At 45.6% G+C, this 13,124-nt stretch overlaps 1 protein-coding gene across 5 annotated transcripts in view; it reads left to right on the forward strand.

Annotated features, from left to right (window-relative positions):
- DAGLA (diacylglycerol lipase alpha) overlaps positions 1 to 13,124 on the forward strand; it is a 91,104-nt gene that overhangs the window by 64,454 nt on the left and 13,526 nt on the right. For all 5 annotated transcript variants that reach the window (XM_019485251.2, XM_019485250.2, XM_006270553.4 and 2 more), the window contains 7 exons: positions 1,473 to 1,553; positions 3,796 to 3,938; positions 5,472 to 5,540; positions 6,704 to 6,776; positions 8,440 to 8,636; positions 9,820 to 9,949; positions 11,585 to 11,766. In XM_019485251.2, the coding sequence (XP_019340796.1) occupies positions 1,473 to 1,553; positions 3,796 to 3,938; positions 5,472 to 5,540; positions 6,704 to 6,776; positions 8,440 to 8,636; positions 9,820 to 9,949; positions 11,585 to 11,766 (875 nt within the window). The remainder of the gene's footprint in view (positions 1 to 1,472; positions 1,554 to 3,795; positions 3,939 to 5,471; positions 5,541 to 6,703; positions 6,777 to 8,439; positions 8,637 to 9,819; positions 9,950 to 11,584; positions 11,767 to 13,124) is intronic.

Below are 13,124 nucleotides of genomic sequence, written 5' to 3' on the forward strand. Positions count from 1 at the left end.
TGCTAGGTAAATGCAATTTTAATTAAAATGATGAACTGTGACCAACATGACTATGATGTCAAAGCATTAAAATTACTATTTGAATATGGAATGTTATCCGTATCTATATTATATCAATCAGGCTGGCTAATACAGCCTATTAATAATATTATAATGGATTTACCTCAAGAGTTTCCAAATTAGGAGTCTAAATGTATGTGTGTCGGTATCTAAGTAAGTGGCCAGATCTTTCAGAAGTGCAGGAGCACCCAGCCATTTCACTGAAGTCAGAAAATTAACAGAGACTCTGCTTCTTGAATGAGGCTGAAGTTGATGAGCTGCTGGAAGTTCTGGAACAGAGACTTAAAATACCATGGCATCTACTTTTTGATTATGATGACAGCATTACAGATGTCCCATTTGCAGGTTCAGCAAAATCATCTATGTTCTGTTTTTGCCATTCAGCAGTCAGTTTTATTTAACGGTTCATTTGATTTGAAGAATTTGAAAAAATCCTAGCTTCTGTTGTATTTGAGAGGAGTATGGATTACTTGTAGTTTAATATTTAACAAAACCTGATAAGGTTCTTTATTTGAAACTTGTTATAGTTTTGCTGCATCCATCCCGTTTTTTCCTATAATTTAATTCAATTTTAGGCATGTTGAATTACAGGAAAATCGTATGCTAATGTTAGGTGGTCACTAAACACAAGTGGTCCATTTGCAACATGAATCAGCCCCTTCCAAATACAGGGGGCAAATGTACACTATGCAGATAGAAAGCTGACAAATAAGATGAGCTGGTCTGCTTTATATAGAGGCAGCATATCTGATACTCCCATCTTCTAGAAGTCTTTAGGTTCTGACAAATCAAAGCCATTCTTATGGATTACAACTGCCTAGCCACTTCAGTATCTTCAGTGTCTAATATGAGTTGAATTCCACTCAATTGCTACTTCCTTCCTCAGTCACTAGTGGCCCTTTCTCATCAAGGCTTTTAGGATGTCCTGCCACTTTTGTTTGTAATGGTATTTTAATGCTCTCATTATTTCCCTGTTAGCACTTGGGAGGAATTAGCATTGCCATCATTACAAATTGAAATGGGAATGCACAGTCAAGGTAAGATGCCAGAACTAAGGCAGTACAGGTAGACAGATGATTTTGTGTTTCAAGTGTTGGAGGACGTTCAACTACTGTGATGCAGTGAGGCCTTGGCATATTGCCATAATATAAATATTTACTGCTGCTACCTAACCGTTCAGACATGATAACTAGGTGTACCTACTCCTAACCTATTTATCCTTTTTAAAATGAAATGACATGCAGAGTGAATACTTGGCTGTCCAGTGCCTCATTGCCTACTGGATGAGTCCAAAGCTTAGACAGCCCCTGGAGTACTAGTCAGTAGAGTGGGAGTTTCTTTGTGTGGAGGTAGCTTGGGTAGGTGTGCTAATGCTCACATTTTGGTTTCTGTTTCTTGGCATCTCCCATCAGGGAATGGTGTTGTCTGCTGAATACATCAAGAAGAAACTGGAGCAGGAGATGGTTCTTTCTCAAGCCTTTGGGCATGATTTAGTGAGTATTTGCTTCCTTGTGTCCTGCACATGATATCTGGGTGACAGGATTCCCTTATGCCACTGGCATTCTGTCTCCAGCTACACTTTGCTGAAACCACTGTACTAGAATGACTCTTGGTTGCTCCAAGCTTCCTCCCAATTCTTGCTGCTCCTGGGTACCGGAGAGATGACTTCTTTCATATTTCTTCCATGTTGCTGTTTCTGAAATGTTCTTCACCACAGTTGTGTAAAGCCCATGAGTTAGCCCTTGGGGGGGAAAAAGTGAAAAACAGAATGTCAGGCTGACTGTGTCAAAATGCACCCCATCTCCAGGTGACCTAGAAAAGAGGAGCCTAGGGAAAACTGAAGATTGAATTCTCATGTGTTTGGGGGCTCTCAGTCTGTAGAAAGTGTTTTGGATCGCCCTACCCCATAGCACTCATGTGGGCTATTCAGATTTATGTTAATACCAGCTGATCCCTATGTAGATAACTTCCAAAGGAAATGTAAACTACACTCCAACACTATATAATTAACTCTTTTCCAGAGGAGAGTTTCTCTGAAATGCCCGATTCCCTACTGCAAGATGATTGTCCTTCAGGAACTGGGAAGGAAGTAGGAAGCAACCTAGAAAACAATGAAGGAGCAGGAGAAAGGAAAGATAAGAAAAGAACGGTGGTAAACTGTAGGACCTAACAGTCCAGTGCCTAGTTAGCTTATAAGATCCACCTTATAGTGTCTGGCAAATAGATGGAAGGATGTACAGACCGCCAGCCTGCAGATTTCTGTATATCATGTTTATTCCTTTCTGCCCAGAAAGTGAGAATTGACCTTTTAAGTGAGCTTTTACTCATGAGAGAAGGAATTCCACCTTTTGTCGTACGGAACATATTAATCAGGATTTGGACTTGAAAGGATATTGTAGTGTGGTAGCTGGATTTTCTCTTGTATGTGGTATACATAAAGCAGTTGTCATAGTTTTGTCCAGTAATTTGATCAGCTGCCTCACATCAGGGCATTTCATTGGACTTCCTCCTGATAAATGGCTCCATGTAATATGTCCAGGTTTTAGTAAGTGTAAAGTGATGTAGCCTACAAAGAGCTTGGCCCATAGATGAAAGGATGATGTCTTAGTTAATTTGAGATGGAGAGAGAAATGCATAAGCATTCAAGTGCTGTTTAAAATTTAATTGAGGAGGAAGAAATGATTATTTGATAGGCAAAGCATTCATTTCACTGACCTTATTAGATCCAAGTGGCCATGATGTGTCCTGTAAGCAGAATTACAAAATAGTAGACATGATTTCTTACAGTTCCAGTTTACATCCTAATTCTCTTTTTAAGAGAGAGGCAAAGTTTGGTCGTTGTCTTATTAAACCTGGAGTCCTAAAGATGTGATGCTTGACTCTCCTTTTCTTGAGAAAACCTAAAGGCTGTTTTCATTGCTATCTAGTTGTGTAGGGAAATAAGTCTCAAATTTTTGAAGTTTTTATTCTGGATAGGCACTGCCTGAAATAAGAAAGATCCAGAAAGGTAAACCATTTGATCTGTGGAGTTCCTCATTCCTAAAGATAAAGTGAAGAAGTTGTCTGTTTAATTCTCATTCCTGAAGGGCACAGAATCTGACTCAATCATTTGGCCAGAACATTATGTTTGTTTTATACTTAGGTGTGGCCAAAAGCAGCAGAAAAGCAAGCAACCCACTCTGAGCTCTCCAGTTTATTAGACGTGCCCCTATAGTTTTTCTCACCCCCACCTATTTCTATCAATTTTTCCTAGTAGGCGGGTTTTTAGAACTGTCCCTCCTTTTCAAAAAATGTGTATATTTTGAGTTGCCCCTGTGAATGCACGCAGCTCCCCAGTATTGTGTTTATAACTGATGGATTCCCTTCAGTGATGAGACAGGTTCACAGGTAACACCAGAATTATCCTTTCCCCAGCCCTCCAAAGAAAAGTTGGGCCCCCTAAGTTGATGATGTAGGAGTGAATTTCAGGGCGTCCAGAAATGAGTGTCCTTCTGGGGTCAGGAATTGAGTGCAATTGGTGGAGATGTCTATATGTTCCTGTATGCAGAATCTGAATTCCACTCCCACTTCAGAAAGGGGCATTTTACTAGATCATAATTATCTTCCATTTGTAGAAGACAAAGGGGTCTGGAGCATGTGGGCATGGAGATGAGTAAGCTTTTGCAAAGCAGAGGAAACAGTTAAGAAAGATGATCGTGTTCTTCAGGAATGTCTCAGCAGGTCTTTTCTTTGCAGGGCAGAGGAACAAAGCACTACGGCCTGATTGTGGTGGGACATTCCCTAGGGGCTGGCACAGCTGCCATTCTGTCCTTCCTTCTGCGTCCCCAGTACCCATCACTGAAGTGCTTTGCGTATTCTCCCCCAGGTGGGCTGCTGAGGTAAGTATTGGGAGACAAGACCTAAATGGGCAATTGGGGAAGTATAGATGCCTGTGCACCGAGACGGCTGATCATTATTATGTCTTAGTTGCCCTGGGGTACATCAGTATCAGGGCCCTGTTGTGCTTGATGCTGTATTGGTAAATAGTAAGTGATAGTTCCCACCCCAAAGAACATAGAGCCTTGAAGAATGTTAGGTTTATAAAAGATGATATTGCTGTTGGTTGATGCTAGCAGCCTTGCTGAGTCTGTCCTGGTTTTGGACCTTAATTATGATGGCAGGTGAATGCTGTCCTGAACATTCATAGTATCCATGAAGTCACATGGCAGATCAGTCTCCTGTCCAATCCTGTAGTCTCATCCTGTTAACTTAGGCAGGTGTGAGCCACAGCCAAGAAACTGAAAGCACTGAGGATATGCTTCTCTTCCCACATCCTCCACTGCACAATGTCACATGATGTTTGGACACTGTCTGCCAGCCATTTCAGATGCATTTGCAGTAATCTATCACAATGCAAATACTAGATCTGGTCATGTGACTTAAATGATATCTAAGGAACATCAACCATCTTCAGTCATGGAGAAGAAAGATATCCCTACAGCAGTCACAACAGTTACTATGAATGGGCTTTATAGTAAACTGGTGGAGATCAACTCCTATAACGATCACTACAGTGAAGGAAGGGGTGCCCTTCCAGTGTCCTGGAGCCATACCCATCATAGTAATCACCCTGGACATTGACCTTCAACACCTGTTACTGTGATAGCAGCCCTCAAGTAGCTGGAGGACCGAGTCCTCTGCAGTGCCAGTTGGAGACATTGCTCACCACAGTGAGCCCTAAGGGACTTCCATTGTTTAACTATGAGGATCTATTCCTGGCAGAGGTCCCTTAGATTGTGGTAGACAGTAGCCGCAGTCAGGCTTTTCTGTGAACCTGTGAAGCACTCCATAGTTCTGGGAGGGGCCCTCTGTGCCTTGTTTTTAATCATTATTGTTCTGTCCAAGATGTGCAAGGACATCCAACAGTCCTGGTAATTATGTTGGCCTCTGGCTGTTATGATACAGTCTGAAAGTCAGGGTGAAGTAAAGAAAGTGTGACTGTACTTCAAGAACTACTCCCTCTTCCCCTGGGCCTGTGGAAAGGGATGTGCGGGTGTCCCACAGAAGGGGTGGCACTCTTTGTCCTTTAACAACCTGTAGTGTTTATCCTGTAGGGTGTGCTGTCCCTCCTGTCTCTCTGTGTTCAAACACTTCCATTCCTAAACTTATGCGGGGCCTTATTCAGGGGGCAGGGCAAAGCAAGAACTGCATCTCCAAGGTATGGGCGTGGGTCGTGTATTTCAGCCTTGTGTTACAAGAGCACAGGGTGGTAGCCCTCAGTAACAGAACTTATGGCTTGTACAGCACCACAGCTCAAATTCAGCCTTTTGGAAATCAAACCCTTCAGAGGCTGAAAGCTAATTGGCCGTGGAGTGCACTTGTCTGCTAGTGAAATCCCACTTGCTTCTTCTTGGATCATATTTCTCTTCCAGTGAGGATGCCATGGAGTACTCGAAAGAGTTTGTGACTGCAGTGGTGCTTGGCAAAGATCTAGTCCCCAGGCAAGTGGAGAAGTCTCAGAATTCCTCACTTCAGTATCTGCTTGTCCTATACCGAAGGCACTTGTTTCTGTTTCTGAAAACCTTCCAGATCATATCTGTCTCCAGTTTCCTCATTTACCTGTCCTCATGTGCTTCTTCCTTGTCCCTCTCTTCCTAGTTACCTGTATTGCTGTATCTTTTACCTGGACACCTATATTGGTGTATCCCACACCTGTGTGTATTGGCATAACCCTCCCCTAGCTCTCAGTTGCCTGTATGAATGAAAAAGGTGAATATCCTGACTGAAATGTTCACTGTGGCATCTGACATAGTTGTGCCATATCCCTGGTTACTTGTTCCGTGTCATCTTACACCTGTGTGCTGTCTTGCCCTCGTGTGTTGTGCCGTGTCATCTCGCACCTGTTTACTGACTTCCTGGTTATCTGTGCTGTGTCATCTCACACCTGTGTGCCCTCTCCCTGCTTATGTGAATTTGGAAACCTCACACTCTTATCTCCTGGAAGACATGTGCTAATGGATAGGGCATGGGAGTAGGAGCCAAAAGAGCTGAATTCTATTTCCAGCTCTGCTGCCAGGTCAGTGTCTGATCTTGGACAAATGGCTTTGCATGTCCATGTCTATTTCCCCATCTTACAGAAGGGGATAAATGATACCAAACTGCTTTTGTAAAGCACTTTGAGGTCTATGGAGGAAAAGCACTGTGCAGTGCTAAAGGTAAATGGTATGATAAGAGCTTTGACTTATGCATTGTCTCCCTGGCGATCTATGTAGTGGTGTCTCGCACCCTTGCAGCATCTCATCTCTGAACCCTTTTCCTGGCACCTTGTGTTGTGAGGTGACACTCATATGTCATCCACTTGTCATCCCTTCTTGTCTCTGCCCATCTCTCTGGTCATCCGTATTGTCAGATTTCATGTCTGTGTACTATCTTACCAGTTTATCTGTGGTTTGTAACCAGGTGTATTAGATGATCTGTCACCTGTTTGATGTTTCTTGGCTCATCTGTATTTGAGACATCTGTTATACCTCTGTACCATCTCTTACAGTGTTGTATCCTCTCTTTGTCTGTCCTTTCCCTTGGTTTACACTTGACACAATGCTTACATCTTAGTGGTCACCTATATGGTTTTAGGTGATACCTGTTCTTCCTTCTCTCCTCCCAGGATTGGTCTCTCTCAGCTGGAAGGATTTCGCCGGCAGCTTCTTGATGTTCTCCAGAGAAGTACCAAGCCTAAGGTAAGGAGATTTAAATTCATGTGGTGTTAAGAGTCTCAGCAAGTGTTCTCATGCAAATATCTAGAGCAGATGAATCAGCAGTGTCTTCAACTGAGTCTGTTTACGAGTTCATGCTCCAATTCTTCTAATTCTTCCTGTTCCATAACAAGCAACAGCCAGTAATGGACTAAGCAGTGGAGTAGGTGTGAATTTTTAAGCATGCAACTCCAGGGTGTCTTCCCACTTTGAGCAGTTGTGGGTTAAAAGTGAATTATGTTCTCCTTTTGGAAATGAAGGAGCTACATAGCATTCATTTCCAGCAGTCTGGGAAATGCCAGTAGTCTTAAGTAAACCAGAAGCCTTAGTTTTGATGCCAAGAATTTTAAAGGTGACCTGCAAAGGGTGAAAATGTAGAGCCTGGACACACTCCACATTTACACTGGTGTGGATGTGGAGCAGGTGGACGCAGCTTACATCTGTGTGACTTACTCAAATCTGGCATCAAATTCCCCCATAAAAATTGAGAGTAAAAGTACATAAGTGTAAGTTAGGCAGACAAGGTTCCTTGGGTGAATTTGAGATCTTTTATTAGACCAACCCAAATAGTTGGAGAATAGTTATTAAGCAAGCTTTCAGGTTCAAAAACCCTTCATCAGGCTAAGGAAGTTTCAGCAGTTGGTGTGTGCTCTTCCTGGATGGAATGAAAAGTAAAGAAGCCAGGTGCTGGGCTGGGGAGTCAGTTGCCAGGCAGATTATAATGTATCAAAAATCCAGTGTCTATATTTAGTCCATGATCTCTAGTATCCAGGAGGTTGATGAAATGGAGTTCGTAGGCTCGTCTCTGGGAAGTGTTGTGTAAGTTATGCTTTTATAGGTATTTTGGAGTCTGTAGCTGATTCTGGGATAGCCATTGGCTTCAAATAAATAGGCTATTTCCTGGTCCTAGTACTTTATGTACCACCTAGTACTTTATGTACATTGGTGTACAAAACCAACTGTAAATAGCACTGGAAACATCTGTCCAGGCCCAGAGTTTGTCTCTCTTTCTTGGTGTGTAATAAATTTTTCAGACTTTTGTTTGCATCGATTACACCTCTGCTTTTTTATATTAGAAATCTGGATCTTGTCTTAGAAGGTCCTATGGGTACTTGGAACTGCTAGGTGTATGCGCTCACAAGGACCAGGAAAGTGAGACTTGGTCAGTTGAGAGGGAGAAAGGGCTCCTGTACAGAATTTTTAACATTTTGTTTTCCTTCATTTTTTGCCAATAATTCTTAAACTTAAATGTCTAATAAGCAGTTATGAGACAAGATTTCTTTTTAAAAGATTCAGCCTCCTTTCACTTCAGCTGAGGGTTAATAATGTTCCCACTGCAGGTCTGTGGCCCCTTGAAGGAAACATTCAGCAGAAACAGGGAAGATAAGATATTACTATTTTTTATGGTTAAAACGGGTTGGGGGGGAGGACACCTTTTTTATGCATCCTGTTATAGCAAACAAATGCTCAAGCCCCACACTTTCCTTTGCAGATCATTTTATAAGTGCTGGGCAAGCTGCTTAAAGAAGCCCAATAATGGTGTGCTGTGAGATGATCCTGAAAAACACACGCTTTCCCTTTCCCTTTCTCTGTTTCTGCATCACACACTGGCATTTCTCAGTCCCCTTCTTTTCCTCTTTTTGGACAGTGGCGAATAATTGTGGGTGCCACAAAGTGTATACCTAAGTCAGAGCTCCCTGAAGAGATAGAAGGGAATTCCGTGACCAGTAACCGTCTCTGGACCCACCCCAGCGACCTAACCATTGCCCTGTCTGCCAGTACACCACTCTACCCACCCGGCCGCATCATCCATGTGGTGCACAATCATCCTGTTGAGCAGTGCTGGTAAGTAGAGCCGGAACCACCTCCATAGTGTAAGTCACTGTCAGGTGGGTGGTGGGGACCTTTGGCTTTGGAAAAGAATTCCACAGGACAGCCTTCAAGAAAGTGGCAACATTCCTTGGCTTGTCTGTAAGGTGCTGTTGTCTGGCACTACTGTGTGGTGATTAAGTTTGTCCTGTGAAGGAGGGAAGGAGGATCTTGCTTCGTTATTGTCTGGTTTTGGATCTTTGGAGTTCTGACACGAGCAAATGTGGCATTACTATCTCATCCCAGCCAGGGGGTAGGCAAAATACAGCCTATGGGCCATGTCTGGCCCATCAGTTGATCCTGTCAGGCCTGCCAGCAGCTGCTAAGAGCCTAAGGAGGGAGAGCTGTGCCCTGCACCACTCTGCTCTGCTGCAGCTGGTGCTGGGCTGGACTGTGCAGCATGCAGACTTCTCTACTCCTCCCCCCCACATCCATCTTTGCCCCCATCCGGCTTCCGGTTAGTGCTGTAACGTCTTGGCACCATGGGCACCAGCAGCCAGGCCTGCATGGGATGGGGTGCAGTGCGGTGTGCCAAGTAGCCATCCTGCCCGCCCACCGCAATGAGCTTTTGTCACCGCTGAGCTGCTAGGAAGCCAGTCCATGCTGACTGCAGGGAGGGCTCAGCACAGGATAGCTGCCCCCAACTTTCCTGGTGCAGCATGGCAGCAGCAGCTCATTGCGGTGGGTGAGCGGGTTGGCTATTCTGCACCGCATTGCTTCCCATTCATTGTGAGCCCAGCCGCCAGCAGCCATGCTGCCAGCACTGTGCAGCACCAACAGGAAGCTGGGAGGGGGGGCAGGGATGGATGTGGCAGGGTGGAGGAGTCTGATCACTGTGTGGCCCAGCCTGGCCTTGGCTGTGGAAGAGCGGAGCGGCACAAGGTGCAGCCCTTCCTTCTCAGGCTCCCAGGGGCAGTTGACAGGCCAGGTAGGATCAACTGGCATCTCCCTCTTCCTCCTCCACCCCTATTGGCCCTCAACAGTTCACCAAAACTCCTTAAGTGGCCCTCTAAGCCAAATAATTGCTCACTCCTGCCCCAGGTCCACCCTTAGTTCTATTTTTCTGCCTCCCTCTCTCATTATTTCGCTTTGGCCACCTCTCTGCCTCACCTGGTATCCCATCTCTGTCTGTCTGTCTTGATAATTACTCCTCTTGCAGTTGCTGTGACCAGGAGGATCCCACGTATTTTGCCATTTGGGGGGACAATAAAGCATTTAATGAAGTGATCATCTCTCCAGCAATGCTGCATGAGCACCTTCCCTATGTGGTCATGGAGGGACTCAACAAGGTAATGTTGAGCAGCTGGGTGAAACTCAACTCAGCACGTGTGTGCAGGTGCCCAATCTAAGATTTTTGGAGTAATGAGAGACAAATATAGAAGATTTAGGATGATGCTGACAGTGTGAACTTCATGCTTGGGGAAGGGTAAGAACGAGGGAGAAACAAGGGTCTAAGCTAGTAGAGCTCCCACTCAGCTCCACACAAAAGCTGCCTGCTTGTTGGAGAAGCCAGAAGTCACTTGTTGGTATATGGCTTCATTAACTATTCAAAGGCATGTATTACAGTAACGCGTAGAGGCCTAATCCAATTAAGTGTGTTGTTGTAATAAGCCTAGTACTTGCACGTGATAAGACATGGTATGGTTCCTGCCCTGAGAGTTTCCAGTCTAAGCAGATGATGAGTCAGAAGAGGAAGAGAAATAGAGATGTCCTCCAATTTGTTCATGTCAGAGCTGGAAACAGAACTTGATTTTTCTGAGAACCAGTCCAGCGCTTTGGCCACCAAACCATGCTGCATTTCCAGACCAACACCATGCAACTCCGGCCTTGGCCACTCCTGGGTTTCTATCTTCAGGACCTGCCTGTGCCAGACCCTGTCTCCTGTGTTCAGGGTGAAATCTAATCAGCCATAACTTTTGTGGGTCAGCAGTAAATAACTTGAAGCTATGTGAGGCTGTCAAGCACTGGCTAGCAGTATGGAACCACAGGAGAATACCTGACACCATATTATGGGGGCACTATTGGGTATCTCGGCATGTCAGGTAGCCAGAAGTGTTTCAGAAGTCATATGCCCCGACTTGCAGCCCCTGCTTGAGCCAATGAGATTGAATTATTTATTCTCCTCTATTTGGCACTGGTGAGGCCATCTGGTGTATTGTTCAGTTTTGGGCCCCCCACTACGGAAAGGATGTAGATAAATTGGAGAGAGTCCAGCAGAGGGCAACAAAATTGGTGAAGGGGTTGGGGCACATGACTTCTAAGGTGAGGCTGAGGAAACTGGGATTATTTAGTCTGGAGAAGAGAAGACTCGGGGGATTTAATAGCAACCTTCAGTTACCTGAAGCGGGGTCCCAAAGAAGATAGAGCTAGACTGTTCTCAGTGGTGGCAGATGACAGAACAAGGAGCAATGGTCTTAGGTTGCAGCAAGGGAAGTTTAGATTAGATATGATGAAAAACTTTCTCACTAGGAGGAAACATTACCCAGACACACTGTGGAATCTCCATCCTTGGAGATTTTTAAGACCTAGCTAGACAACCTTGGTTGGGATGATCCACTTGGGGATGGTCCTACTTTCAGCAGGGGGTTGGTCTAAATGACTTCCTGAGGTCCTGTCCAACCCTTATTTTCTATGATTCTATGAATACTAGTGCATGTAGAAAAGTGTTCCAGAATGGGTCCACTGTAAAAACACCCCCCCCCCCCCAAAACAAAAAAACCAAACCAAAAAACCAAACATCCCCCTCCCCCCCCCCCCCCCAACCTGTGTATTACAGCTTCTGGTAACCAGAGCTTTTACCCAGGTCTCATGGGCCCACCCCCATCAAGGGGGTGGGGGTGGGTGACTGTCACCGGTGAGAGCTCAGCAGAGCAAGGCTGATCTCTCTGTGAAGGCATTACTATTCCATTGTTCACTTTGAATAGGTCCTGGAGAATTACAACAAGGGCAAGACTGCCTTACTTTCTGCAGCCAAAGTAATGGTGAGTCCCACAGAAGTGGATCTCAACCCAGAGTTGATCTTCCAGAATCAGCCCTTGCCCAGCGGGCCTGCAGTACAGGTTGGAACTGGAGCCATATTAGCAGACAGAAGGAACAGCAGCATCAAGTAAGGATGTGACTTTTAATTTTTTTGAAAGATCTGCTCTGAGCCTTTGGAGGGGTTATTGCCTCCAGCTGGGTATTTAGTTGGTCTTTGAATGCTTCAAGTAAGCTGTGTGTGAGTAATAGATTTAGTGACTCAAGTGGGACGTATTTCTAGGATGGGGGTGTCAAACATATGGTCCACAGGGCATATGGTCTGGGACGTGGGACTCAGACTGGTTCTGCACACCACATGCAGTGTCTGATGTGCAAGCTGGAACTGGCACCACAGGTGCTGTGTACGGCCTAGGGAAGCCTATGTGAACCAACATGCTGTGCCCTGCTGAACAAGCTGGAGTGCTGGTTTTAGGGCTGGTCTGGATTGGGCTGTGCTGAAGCCAGTGCATGGGACCAGTCCAGCCATACACACACCACTTGCAGACCATGGCAGCCCTGCTCTGGGGCTTGCACTGCAGGTGGCATACAGGGCCAGCACAGGTTGCATGCTGTACTCCACTGGACCAGTTGTGCACACTGGTGCTTGCACAACCTAATCCTGATCAGCCCCAGAGCTAGCACTCTGGGGTCAATCTGGCAGGTCACAGCATGCAGCAACCACCCTGTGTTGTTCCCCTGCATTATGTGCAGCACTCGCAGCACAGGTTCCAGCCCACGCACCACCTGCAGCACAAACCCCTGGGGAGGGCCGATGTGTGCTGCACAAGGGGCCAGCCTGAGGAGCACACTGCCCATGGCACTCCGTTGAACAGCCCTGCGTACTGGCCATGGTGAGGCCGTTTTAGCCTGCAGACTGGTCCAGCAACACCCATCTGGCCTGCAGCACCAGGTGAGTTTCACATCCCTGATCCAAGAGATAAAAAGGACTCTGCCACGTTAAAAAAGGAGTCTTTTTGATGTGTTTGAAGTGGAGGGGAACATGGACAGTGTCTGCTCATCTTACTCTCTGGCTATAAACAGATGCCACAAAATGAAGCGGATTAGCTATGTTGGGTTGTGTCCTGGCACAGCTGATCTGCTTCAATGGGTGACACAGACATTGTCCTTGTCTCACAGGGTTGGGCCTCTGCTGCTCCTGGGTTTTCACAGGCCAGATCTTGTGGGACAACTGCAAGTAGGGTAAACCCAAAGTTCCCTGCTTGCAGATGTGTCCCCTAAAAATCCCCAAGTAGGGGATTACCTGGGCACACATATGGGGCTTCTGTGACCCGACTCAGAACATGCCTCCACAAATGCTGGGGGATTGCTTGGGCACAGGTTTGTAGTGGGGAGCCTGGGGTTCCCCCATTTGAAGAGGTGCTATACAGTTTTTATGGTGATACAATGGTGATGTCTGTTTCCAGCCTGTGACTGTGCATTCCTCCC

This window comes from Alligator mississippiensis, chromosome 2 (assembly GCF_030867095.1).
Source record: "Alligator mississippiensis isolate rAllMis1 chromosome 2, rAllMis1, whole genome shotgun sequence".
NCBI classification, from domain to species: domain Eukaryota; kingdom Metazoa; phylum Chordata; order Crocodylia; family Alligatoridae; genus Alligator; species Alligator mississippiensis.